We start from the raw sequence: 13,320 nt of genomic DNA, 5'->3' as shown, positions 1-13,320 counted from the left end.
TTGTCCCTTCCCTGCATCCTGAGAATTCCTGACCACTGACATTCACTGCATTGCAGCTAGACTGGTGCTACAGCGAAGAGATCAAGCCTCTGGTTCATTGTGTTCCTGCCTGGTCTTCCTCACCATCATTCCATCTGGTGTTGCCTCTACTTCTGCACTCTACAAGCCCGTTTTCACCCAGGACTGATTTCAGTGGTCACCCTCCTTGCCTGTCATCGTGTCGTCAGCCCTACTCTTCGAACTGTTTCACACCTCACTCTCCTTGTTGTGCCCTGTCTACAGTCTTGTTAATAAAACTCCCCTTCACAGCTATTCTGCGCCTGGGTCCTCTTTCAGATTCTGACAGTACCTGACACTCTCACAAGTTGGCTGAATAGAGAGAATAAAAATGCAGGTACTGTTAAATTAAATATTTAAAAAAATTAGTGCCCTTTTTGGTCCCTCCGCCCCTGCCCCTGAGGAGGTCTGTGCACGCCACTGCTTTAGGTAATAAAATAGCTTCAATACATCGCTACAGTACAATATTTTTCAGCAACGCGAGGGGGTTACATTGCTTTTTTAACCCTTGTGTTCTGTTCGATTGCTGTGTACACCCCTTATGGACCGGGTCAAATTGACCCTAATTGGATTCAATACAATTCCTCAAAAATCACACTATGAAAAACAACAAAGATTTAGATACAAACTGTAAACTTTTAATATCAGCATTTGTCAAACATTACAAAAACATTATATCTGAAAATATGATTTATGAAAATGTTTTTAAAACATTTTTTAAAACAGTTTTGTTTTGACAAAATTGGAAAATAAACAGTATACTGATTTTTTTGCATATATTTTTTTTTCCTTTTTTTTTTTTTTTAGATTTTATGCTTTGAACATCGTAACTGAACAAAAAAAATTGCTGTATAATGAAAATTTTTCATTTTCCTAAGTTAACTTTCCCTAGTTTCCTAAGCCCTTTTTTCCTAGTTTCATTATTCACTCACTGGGAAGTGAGAAACCAAACATAACAAAAACATACATCAAATAAATGTTTTTTATTTATTTTTTGGCTCTGTGAATCTGCCTTTGAAAATCCTACATAAAAGTTTTGGTTAAAAGCTAGGTATTTTAGATATTTTGAATATTGAAATGAGAGCTTATTTTACTATCTGTGTCTGACAAAGATTTTCATCTGTAATTTGCAAATAATTCTGAACACTGTAATTTTAGCTTTTTCAAGTGTGTTTGGTTAGGGTTAGATCACTTTTAGATGCACTTGCACGTTAGAACTGGAGTTGAAGTGCCCTGACATACAGAAAATAAATGTTTTTTTATTTTGTGTCTGTACAGTTGCTTTTGAATGGCTGCCTATGAGGGTCAAATTGACCCGCGAACATCACGAACGTAACAGTAATTTTGTTTGTATATATGTCAAAACACATCAGCATGTTGAAACTTTGCATGCATGTTCATCATGATAAATGAGAAAAAGTCACAAAATATCAAGAAAAAAAACAAAGGTTAACCAGTATTTCCAACAACTTGAAAATCGAAACGGGTCAAATTGACCCGCAACATAACACAAGGGTTAAGTTATTAATGGAGCGCTGATCAGACACAGTGCATGTCTAGCTGTGAATGAAATTATTTTAATGCATTTTGCGTTGGGCGGTTTGCCTCCACGTCGTGCATTAAAATTGCCGACACGAAGTGCATTAAAACAATTTCATGCACAGCTAGCTGTGGATTACCCTGCTTATACCATGGATGGTCATTTGCCAGCATATGACCACTTAAAGCTGTTATTAATGTTTTCAGCGCAAATTTGACCGGAAGGGTAAATGGTTATCGACAGTTACTCGTTAGATCTAGCATTCCGCCTGCTTTGAATCAGATCGATAAAGTAGTGCGTAAGATTACATTTATTTGAATTAATTATATAATTTATTTGAATTATTTATAGAGAGAGAGAGAGAGAGAGAGAGATTCGTATCAGCATCTGTTCAGCGCCTCTCTCCATTAACAACGAAGCTAATAGTTTTTAATTACTTCAAAAAAGCGATGTAACCCCCTCATTTCTGAGAAATATAATGTTGCGATTCAGTAGCAAAGCTATTTTATAGCTAAAAGTCACGGGGGAGCATTGATAACAAGTGTCTTACTTACCTGTGCATTAAACGGTTATTGCACACCTTCCAGCCAAATCAGAATCGAGTATTCAGACAGATGGTATAATATATGAAATGTCAAATGGCATTTTAATGTGCTTATAGAGAAACAGACAAAAATAAAAATCTACCAAGAAATATTCTGTGGAGTAAAGAAATGACCACATGGGTGGCTGCATTGTACCAAAAACAAAAAGCATTTAGTTAGCGTTCAAAAATACTCAAACATAAGTTGCTTTCTTAGTGACATCATTGGTATTTACATTGTTTAGCATTAACACTGATTTTAAATACAAACAAAGTGCAACATTTATCATCAGTTTTTTACTAATTACTCCTTCTCAGGTTGAAACAATCAAATAATCAGTACCTGAGGCAACAATTTGACAGGTCACATTTAGTAGCTTCCTTGCAAAGCCATTTGATGTAATTTCTGCTAGGTGGCATGGTCTGCTGGCTTTGGAAGGAACATTCACTCAATATTATCTGACCTGCAAATTATTTTCAACTTTAAATGTGTTAAGAAATATGAAAGTGATGAAACAGAGAATTCAAGTAAGGACTGTTAGTACAACTATTGAGGACCTGGCACAAAATAAACATTATGGAAAAATAATTTCTAGTTAAGGTTGTTGGTGGAGGCTAATGCTGAACGAAGTTTCTGATGGAAAGCTGGGATACGTTCCCTGTGTAAAGGCCAGTTGAGAACACAGCAAGGTTTCAACATGCCACGACGAAGATGCAGAGAACGGTTCAGATTGTAATCAGTTACATCTTGCAAGAAAATCAGAATCAATGAGTCACGATTCTCCTCCATTACCTGGTGAAGTGCATGATGTGCTTTGAATCTGCAGAGAAAGGAGGAGAAAGTGTAAATACTTCTGAACTTATTAGCTGAAATACCTGTGCATTTCAATAACTTGCTGAAAAGGAAGCGTGTTTTTTTCAGGATCTGAATCTTTACCTTAAAGAACCGAAACTGGTCAGTGGTTTGTATTTAATTAATGGTGACCAAATATTATTGTAGGTATGCCTTTTTCTATCTATAGATAGAGAAATTGTACTTACTGCCTACACCATGGATCCTTTAAAAGCATTTCTGTGATAACAAAAATGATTTTCCTGGATTTTCCCATGTTATCAATAATGGTGTCAAGTTGAGAAAAGCCAGGTATTGCATCTCTGTCTTCAAGGAAAAAAATAACATTTTCGTCCTCTAGGGGGAGCAGGCTTCGTTCCACCCATGGTCTGTCCTTAGCAGTGTGAATGATATAAGCATCATACTCATATCTACCTTCAGCAACACTTTCATTGTTCAGCGACCCCAGCATACGGTTTACCATTATGCTCCAAAAGAACTGGATTCTCCATCCTTGGAAGTGCACCAGGAAAGCTGTAAATAACAACATTAACACTGCTGTACTACTTAAAATGTACAGTGCCTTAAAAGGTGTCATATCCTTGCAGGACAATGGGTCAAAGTTCATGACAGAGCGGTTAAAGTAGGCATTTGGGGTGTTGCAGATGTAACTTTGAGGAAATCCAGGAACACTTGCATTGGTGGAGTTTAGCCACTCAGAGAACCACAGGATGCTCTCACAGGTGCAGTCAAAGGGGTTGCGGTCCATGGAAAGTTCTGTCAGGTTGGACAGCGGCACGCCAAATGTGGCACGTTGGACGGATGTTATAAGGTTCTTTTGAAGATGCAAATACTTTAAAGACTGTAGGTCATCAAAAACAGAGGAATGCAGCTGATCCAAGAGATTACCACGGAGACTTAGCTCGTGTAACTCAGAGAAGCCACGCAAAGCATCAAGTGGAATCTCATCGAGGCCATTGTAATCCAGATCCAGAAGAGTCAGCTTTGTGGCATCCTTGAGGAAAAACACTGGACCACCAGGGTTGGCTGTTTTCCACAACCTAGCCAAGTTGTTGTGCTGCATTTTCAGCACTTTCAGATGATACAGCCCTGTCAGCATGCCAGCATTTATGTTTGCAATATTGTTATTACTGAGATCTAGAACTGTGAGGTTGACTAGTGGCGTAAATGGAGATTGTTCCATATCTAGGGTCCCTTTTAGGGCACGACCTAGCTTTAGAGTCCTCAACGTAGGGACGTGGATGAATGATGCATTGGTAAGGGAAATACTTTGCTGGTTTATAGACATGTCAATCTCTTTAATGCTAGTTAGGCCCTCTAACTCATCCCCTTTCAACTGCTGATTAATGAAGTTTCGGCCAAGTAGGAGTGTAGTAAGGTTGCCCAAAATTGAGAAGGCACCAGGCCCCAACTTGTTTATACCCATGGCTGTAAGATTAAGAGTCTCAAGAAGTGGAGATTCTTGCAGAGAAGCAAAGGTTTTGTTTGTGACTGTCTTCAACCCTGTGATGCTCCAACTTAAATCCAGTGTCTTCAGGTGCAGAAGTCCAGAGAAGATGTGCTCCGTTATCTCTCGGAATGCAGTATTTCCCATACACAGATGCTCCAACTGGACTAAATGGTGGAATGAGAAGTCTTCAATAATTGGTAAGGATGATGCACGACTCTTAATCAGTGCTTTCTGCAGGTTAAGCTGCCTTAGATTTCCCAGTCCACTGAAGGTGTCCTTAGTTAGGCGTCTAAGGGAGTTATGCTCCAGGGATAAAGATTCCAGTCGGGGAAACCACTGAAAGGCACCATCAGCAATCTTTGACATTGTGTTGTAGCTGAGGTCAAGCACTGTGATGTTAGTCTTGTCTAGACCTTGAAAAGTCATGTTTGTGAGTGTTACCTGGAGAGTGTTCTTAAGGGAAAGGTTTTGCAAGGCTGTGCCAGCAAGTTCTTCGCAAAGATTGGTGATAAACTGAGAGCTGAGCCTGCTCTGATCCAGAACCAAGTCAGATATTCTAGCAATAGCCTGGAAACAGCCATTCTCGACCTGAGTTAACAAAACAATTGAAAAAGAAGACAAAGTTTGTTGGAGTGAGAATGGTAGAGCCAAACCAGGTTCAAGAAACTACACTTTTTAGCATGACATTGAAAAAAATAGGGCTGCACAATTATTCGCAATTAACATGAAATCACGCTTAAACCGATTTGGCTTATTTGTGATTATTTGTAATGCGCAGCTTGTCAGTGACGGACGGCTCTGTGATCAGTAGTAAATGCTGCTCCATCTGAAAGCACTGAAAGTTTGAGTCACTTATAACGTGCATTTGAAAAAGTAGCACACGTCATTCCAAACATGAGAAGCATTTATGGACCTCTTGTCCAACAAAAGACAACATTTAATAAATCAATCAAAGCGTTTCAATTTTCTGTTTATTCAGCTACAGCGATAGTTTGATGTAGGGGTGGGCAATATGGCAAAAATATCATATCACGATTTTTTCAGGAAAATTACAATTCACGATTTTTTATCACGATTCTTTTTCAAGTTGGTTTTACTATTTTGCAAGTGACTGAGCATTACAGCCAAACTAATGTCCCTATTTAAAAACAAAGCCTTAGGTAACAAAATATAAAATAAAAAAGAATGGCAGACATTTAGGCCAAAGAAGATACAAATATTTGTCATTATTTTCTTTGTTATTAAAAAAAATAGAACAAAGATCCACATTACACAACTTAATATACAAATTAAATAAACAGTGCTTTATTTTTTCAGATACAGTAGGTGTATTTAGCAGTAGCATTGAAGAAAGTAATTAAATGAACAAATATGAAATTAAAACACTAGACTTCACTGTATAAATTATACATCGATTCTTATTAAACCTACTATTAAAGTTCTCAGTCAGTGACTGATTTTCTCTTTGTGTTTTGTTGTTTTATTAACATTAAAGGGATGGTTCCCCCCAAAAATGAAAATTGTCATAATTTACTCTCTCAAGTTGTTTTAAACCCGAAAAAAAGTTCCTATCTTCTGTTGAAAATAAAAATTATTTTGAAGAATGTGGGTAACCAAACAGTTGCTGGTCCCCAGTGTATAGTTTTTTCTCCCATGGAAGTCAATGGGGACCAGCAACTGTTTGGTTACCCACATTCTTCAAAATATCTTCTTTTGTGTTCAGCACAAGAAAGAAATTAATACAGGTTTGGAACAACATTAGAGTGAGTAAACAATGACAGAATTTTCATTTTTTGGTGAACTATCCCTTTAAGGACAAGCGGCAGCATGTTTACCATTAGGCTGTCACTTTAAGACCGCGCATATAACACATGCACCAGATTTTCTCTCAAATGTTTGCTTTCACTTTAGACATAACCAACTCTGTTTATGTAAACCTTGTGTGTATTTGACAGTATTAACGCAATGAGACTCTAAAGATAACTTAGTCCAGTAGGCACTGACAGGCTGTTAGTTCCTGTGAGCTTCGGGTGTACACGCTCAGAAAAGCACATGTTAGGACAGTCCATCAGCATGCGAATGAAATGTTTAATTGGCAAGGCTTTAAAGCACATGCAAATAATGAACTTTTGTGAAATATTTAGTTTTTACGACATAAAATTTCGTTATTATGAGAAAAGATGTCGTTAAAACGACATAACATCTCGTTATTACCACATAATTGAGTGGAAAAAATGATATGTACTGTATGTGGGAGCAATGCGCCACCATAAAAAAGAAACGGAACGAAGAGAACAGAATACAATCGGACCTTGAAGTCGAACCCGTCACTAAGAGCAAAACGAAACTGCTACCTGTGCACGCAGTCCACTGCCCTACTGAGGGTGATAAATTCGCTGGGAAATCCAATGTATTTCACAGACACAAACATAAACAGAGGCTAAAATCATACTACATATGCACATATGATAAAGGGAAAAGGGGGATACACGTGCCCAATGAGGAAATAAAAAATATGACATGATAAAACTCCAAAAACAACGTTAGATAAACAGGACCCATAAGGTAGATCTCCATTCAGAACGACACTCTACTACATAGGTCTTTCCACATACTTCATTAGATGGGCTAAACTGTGAAGAAAAGGGAGGGGCTGATTATAATACAAAACGCCGCTTTTTACGGCGTCTTTATCAGACCGAAGGCCCATAAATTACGGCGTATTATGGATGGCCTGTAGCGTCAGAAAAGGCATTGTTGGCTGGGTCGAAAAACGTTGATAATGACGGTGATTTTGCTGCGCAAACGCCGCAAAATGTGACCCATTTGGCGTTCCATACATATTTGGAGTGTCTGCACGAGAGCACCTTCTGGCTTTCAGATAGAGCAGCATTTACTACTGATCACGGAGCCGTGCTGCACTGACAAGCTGTACAGAAATAATCGCAGCCTATGCCAAATCGCATGCGGTTTCATTTCGATTAATCGTGCAGCCCTAGTTTGTTTACATGCACAGTTTTAGTTACAGTTACAGGTTTTTGCATAGTCAAGCAGCAGTCTCATCTGTCTGTCCGAGTATCCGTGATAATGCATAATCTAATATTTGAAGGATTAACTGTGGACTCATGTCATCTCTGTCTTTAGGAGAAACTTTAGTCTGATAAGTGTATATACATGAGTTACGGAGCTGTTACAATCACATTTTCTAGGTTTATTAGATCAACTTGGTAAAAAGCGGGCAATTTACATTGGAATGGTAGTCTGGCTATCACCAGACCAAGCTCAATCTTTTAAGATTGAACATTGGTCTAGGGAGTCTGCTATGTATTTTCTACTGCACAAGAGGCGTGATCAACGGGCATAGTTCAAATTACTCTGCACGCAATTGCAAAGTCCTTCAACCAATCAGACCAACGATCCGGGTGACGTACTTTGCAGCGAAAACTCCAGGCAGGAAACGAGTCAACAAACGTGTTGGTTTGTAGCACTGATCAGCGGTTTGCAGAAGCAGCAAATGTCATTGTGCTATTTTTACAGGTTGTGCAAAAACATTAGCCTGACTTCATCATACTCATATTCTAGTCAGAATGTGAGTCTGATACTGCTTCATAGGGCTTTGATTATGAGGCGTGTCTTAACCGAACCAGGAAAAAAAAAACTCTGCACTCAATTGGATAGACCTACAACCAATGAGAGCAACGCAGTAAGTCAACTACTTTGCATAGCACAGTTGTCAACTACAGAACTCAAATGCACGCACGCTGGAAGAAGTAAAATAACGAGTGTTGCTTCTTTTACTTGGCCCTCTATGAGTGCGACCAAAGGAGAAACTACAACGACCAGAGGGTTTTCATTGCGTCCCATCTTCTTAGTTACCATCGGAGCCAGCTGATAAAATAAACTTTTGCCGAATCCCGTAGGAAGGACGGCAAACACATCTTTCCGATCGACAAATGCCTCGATTGCAGTTCTATGTTCGTCTTTTAAAATGAATGCGCTGTCGATTTCTTTTACAACAGACGCGATAGCGGAATCTCTACATCTCAGTTCTCCAGTGGCAGTCATCTGTGAGGGAAACCAGTTCAACCCAAGCGCTCTTTGATAACGTGATGATTACGTCCCTGCAGATCATCTGTCCATCATCGTATAAAGCCCGCCCTGGCAATTTGATTGGCCCGACGATTTCTGAACCGATCATAATTACTCCTCAATGGAGCGTGCCAAACTCCACAAACTCAGTTTGTGATTGGTCCCCGCAAAATTGTAACGGTAGCAGGATAAAAACATTTACAGGTTTCCAACCTGAGCTGCAGGGCGAAATCAAAATGGAATGGAGCATTTTCATGACTTTTAAAAAGACAAATAATTGTTTTTAGTTTAGCTAAAATTTAACTTTTAAAAAATGCATATAAACACAAATTATCTGCCTTTTATTTTGAAGGTTAGCTCAAATTGCATTTGTTTTTTTTAATTTCCCCATGTTACACAAGCACTTGGTAATACTACACTTCATAAGTTAGCATGAGATTTTTAGGTCATGTCAATAATCAGACTCAAAAGTTTTTCAATATTATTTCATCATGAAAACATTACAGCAAAGTCCAGTTGTCTGAGCACCAATAATATGATCCTAACAGCTTTCCAAGAAAGATAAGGGTAGATGCGAGTAAACACACACTGTGGCAAACACGTATGGTGGAGTCTGAAATACTGAAAGGTTTTTTATATATAGATTCTAATGTGCAGTGAAAGTAACCTATCATGTGTCACATTCTGTTCCTCTTACCTTTTTAAGAGACCGAGACGAGAGTATCAGAACCCGAAATCCAGAGGAATTACTGAGGAATGAGAAGTCATTCTTTTGCAGTACAGAAAATTCATTTCCAGAAAGAACAAGGGTCACCAGGTTTGGCAGCTGAGGTTGTATGCCCAGTTTAGCAGATTTCAGTTTGTTTCGAGATACATCCAACCATGTCAAACTCTACATAGGGAGGAAATGTTATTGAAATGTATTATCTATATAAGACCATAAGAGACTGGAAAATGTTACTTCTGGTTAGAGGCCATAGCATGAAATCAGTAATTGGTTTGAGTAAACACCTCAAACTTTTGATTGTATTTCATATATTTCCCTGTGTGGGAAAATGTGTATTCATAAACATACCTTTAGAACAGAGAAGGGTTCCCCTTGTAGCTTCAGCCGATTGTCAGACAGGTCAAGTTGTGTTAAATGAAAACAGTTTTTCAGGTCTTTCTCGCTCATCAAATATACTTCATTGTGTTGCACATTAAGAATTTGCAGGTGTGGCAGAGAAAGACATAGATCCTTTTCTATGGCAGTTAAAGAGTTGTAGCTGGCATCTACATTCACCAGATTTGAGTACAAAAGCAAGGAAGACAGATTTTTTAATCTATTGTGAGACACATCTAATGTGGTGATATTTTTGGGCAAGTTGGTTGGAACTACATCCAGATTCATATGACTACAGTCTGCTTTGGCATTTTCAATCCTACATGTTGGTTTGTGTGGATATGCAGAGCCTGCACAGTGGGCATGGAAACAAGTGCAGAACAGGGTCAACAATATGAGTTTCACCAGTTCCATTATTTTCCTTCCGTATAGGCTTTTTCCCCCTAAGTCAAACTGTAATAAACATAATATTGTTGACAACAATATTTTATACACAAAGTATAAGCTTACCTAAAGACAATAGAACTTGGTAACTTACTAAATGATCTAAAAGAGACCAGGACTAGTTGTAACATGAGGAAGTTGGCACAAGATTTTAACCGAAAGTTAAAACCTCAGGATAAGTGTATTTCTTTCTTGTCTGGCTGGGTCAGGTTGTCACATTGGTAATTATATACACAGTTTATTACTTACTATAAATGTTATATTTTATGGTGCCTTTTCCATTTTTGCTGTTTCATTAGTATTTTGCAGCTGAAAGTAATTCATACATTGCATATAATACTGTTTCAATACAGTACATACATGCGTTATACTTATGAAATACTATGTATTTAATATATATATATATATATATATATATATATATATATATATATATATATATATATATATATATATATATATATATATATATTTCACAAAAGGTATTGAAAGATGAGATGAGAGAGCAAAATCTTGCAACTAGCCCTGGTCTCCACTCTGACCTCTATTAAAGAAACATTCTACATCTCAGGAAAGTTATAACAAAATAATTGTTTAGACGACTCTTTCCAAAACTGCTAACACGAGGCTGCACGTAAACGTATTATTTTGTGTAACAAAGTACTGCAATTGAATTTAGCATGTGTGTTCATGGACTTACTTGAATTGTGACGATCTAATTTCAAACGTTCAGCTCAAATATCTGCATGGTTGTGGTTCAAGAGTGAAGCAACTCAAGTCAGTCCTCTTGTATAACTTGTAAAATAGAATCTTTGCATGGGGAAAATAACCTTCAACAGGGAACAATTCCTGTTTCTTAACAAGTGAAACAAAGAGAGGCGGATCCTTTCACGGAGACGTGTCCTAGAAATCAAATGTCGTCACTCAGATTCGACAGCGAGGTCAAGAGATGAATCATATGCCTATGCCAAATAACATGTTCCCCTCATTATTTAAAATGCAGAATCGAATATGTTGCAAATTGCTTTAAGACAAATAAAATATTCATCTGTCAGCGAAAGAAATAAAAAAAATAAAAAACTTCCTCATTGTCATAGGCCTATGTGCGATAAATTTAATATCACTTCTGCTATTTCTGATATAGTTTCCCCCCCTCAAAATATTTTTATTGGCTTCCTGAAAAGAAAAAAAGGAAGTGAGTTATCTTAGGGATTTTCCCCTCAGAACATTCCCTGCAGACTCTCGAGATTTTGTGAAAACTTGATAAAGAATTGCAGTAAGGATTTTTAGTTGAATTACAATATTTATTAATTAAAAAAATAAATAAAAACGGATTGTTTCTTTGTTTTTTGTATTCATATATAATTTTAAATGCAACATCGCTTTAGCAGTCATTCATCAGAATGTCCGAATGGGGGCGCCAGATATTTCAAAATGTGATGACGTTGGTCAAGATTTAATAAAACACTTTGTATTAACAATGTTTAATAAATCAGCATTCCATGTGGGCTATGTTTGAATTTGAATAGAAAAATAAATATGAATCTGGCATTTCTAACTAGCTACATAGATGTATAGGCTATAGTTAAACATGTGAAATGTCTTGCTACTCACATTGAAGGATCTCTGCTCTGGCTGAATTCTGCGGGAAAATGTGTTCACAATCAAACAATATTAATTTTCATTCAAATGTGTTTATTTTTAAATCATTAGAACTGGTCTTTGGTTTCATAAGATGGCAATTGGTGTCAGAGTTCAGCAGGTGGCTTGAGGAATAGGTGTGCATGTGGTTCTTAAGAATTTAGATCCAGATGTGTGCAGTTACCTAGCAACTGCAGCAGGAAGTGAAAGGGCACCTGGAATCTGATGACTCATTGATAAAACAGCAGGTTACCATATTTCTATTGGAAAATTATATCAAATAGACTGACTATTCGCTTTTTAATTTCAGCCACATCAATAGCCCTTTCTTTCTCTTTCACCCACACTCGATATATCTCTCCATGCGATAGTGACTGAACAATGCTGGACAGGTTTCATAGTCAGCAATTATTCTGTCCACACAAGTGATCAATATTATGTGTGTGTGATGCTGGTAAACCTGTCCATGTTTCGCTGACACAGTTAATAGTAACATGCAGCTATTCTCACAGATAGTTACTGCAGGCATCAGTCCAGGCAACCACACAGACTTTAAAGTACACTCGATGATTCTGAAAGAATTAGCGGCAGGTAGGCCTACTGTCCGAATCATTCAAAATTTTGAATAATTTATGGCATGTACATTTGCATATAAATAGATGAAGTGAAAGCTAGTTCGGTTACCAGTGACTGCAGATCAGAGCTTATCATCTTGTTTCCACATGAGAGCATCAAGTGCAGGAATGAAGGTGTGGACTTTGCGTTTGAAGATGTTTACGACCAAAGCCATTTTTGTATATACCGATTTTATTGCATCCATCAAAACTTTTTGGATCATTCTCAAAACATGATCCGTCAGGTTTTTGCATAGGCTTTGCAGAGAGTTCGAGTGAATCTGTCATTAAAGGGGGGAAAAAAGTTACAATTTCTCTATGCTTATAATACAATTTGCAACAACATTTTGGTTTAAAATAATAATACTTCTGGTCGCTTTTGAACCGTTTGGAAATATATTTTATTTTAGCATTAATTAAAACTTATATCAATTTTATTTTTACATGTATACATTTTAAAAGTAGCCTATATAATTTGTATTTGCTCAAGTCTTTTCCCCATGGCCTAAATAAAACCTGCCTTTATACCTGTTCAACTCATGCATAATTGAATTGATAACATAATACCCTTTGTTTCTCTTCATCTCTCTAGACAGAATTCTTTTGTCTCCTTCTTTTATCTCTCCTCTCAACAATCTCTTTCAGTTGGTTATTCCCAAGCATTCTTTCAGAGATCAGAACAGAAAGATATGACCTTTGATTGACCTCAAAGTGATGCCAGTTCTGTACCTCAGTCTACATACTATATCTGTATATTCTACATCAATATATCCATAATGTATATATATATATATATATATATATATATATATATATATATATATATATATATATATATACACACACATTATACATACATTATATATTCATTATATAGTACATCTGTATACTTGGCACTCAACCTGTATTCTTATATACTGTAAATTAGCATGCATTTACATCAGTCT

The 13,320-nt window shown here is 37.1% G+C and overlaps 1 protein-coding gene and 1 long non-coding RNA gene across 2 annotated transcripts; one reads left to right on the top strand and one right to left on the bottom strand.

The window, feature by feature from the left end:
• The first annotated feature begins 2,230 nt into the window (after positions 1-2,230).
• On the top strand, positions 2,231-2,769 carry LOC130089492 (uncharacterized). Its single transcript, XR_008807582.1, has 2 exons — positions 2,231-2,543; positions 2,620-2,769. It is a non-coding gene; the product is annotated as an uncharacterized LOC130089492 (long non-coding RNA).
• On the bottom strand, positions 2,459-11,008 carry tlr3 (toll-like receptor 3). The gene is made up of 5 exons (XM_056256812.1): positions 10,819-11,008; positions 9,648-10,127; positions 9,270-9,464; positions 3,222-5,071; positions 2,459-3,001 (listed from the first exon to the last, which is right to left on the bottom strand). Exons 2-5 carry the CDS (start codon positions 10,086-10,088, stop codon positions 2,773-2,775), a joined length of 2,715 nt encoding a protein of 904 aa, XP_056112787.1. The 5' UTR covers positions 10,089-10,127; positions 10,819-11,008; the 3' UTR covers positions 2,459-2,772.
• Between the last annotated feature and the right edge of the window lie 2,312 nt (positions 11,009-13,320).

Source organism: Rhinichthys klamathensis, unplaced genomic scaffold (assembly GCF_029890125.1).
Source record: "Rhinichthys klamathensis goyatoka isolate OS25496 unplaced genomic scaffold, OSU_Roscu_1.1 h1tg000133l_1, whole genome shotgun sequence".
In the NCBI taxonomy this organism is placed as follows: domain Eukaryota; kingdom Metazoa; phylum Chordata; class Actinopteri; order Cypriniformes; family Leuciscidae; genus Rhinichthys; species Rhinichthys klamathensis.
Note: the sequence above shows the minus strand (reverse complement) of the source record. Positions and strands in the feature narration are given on the sequence as shown.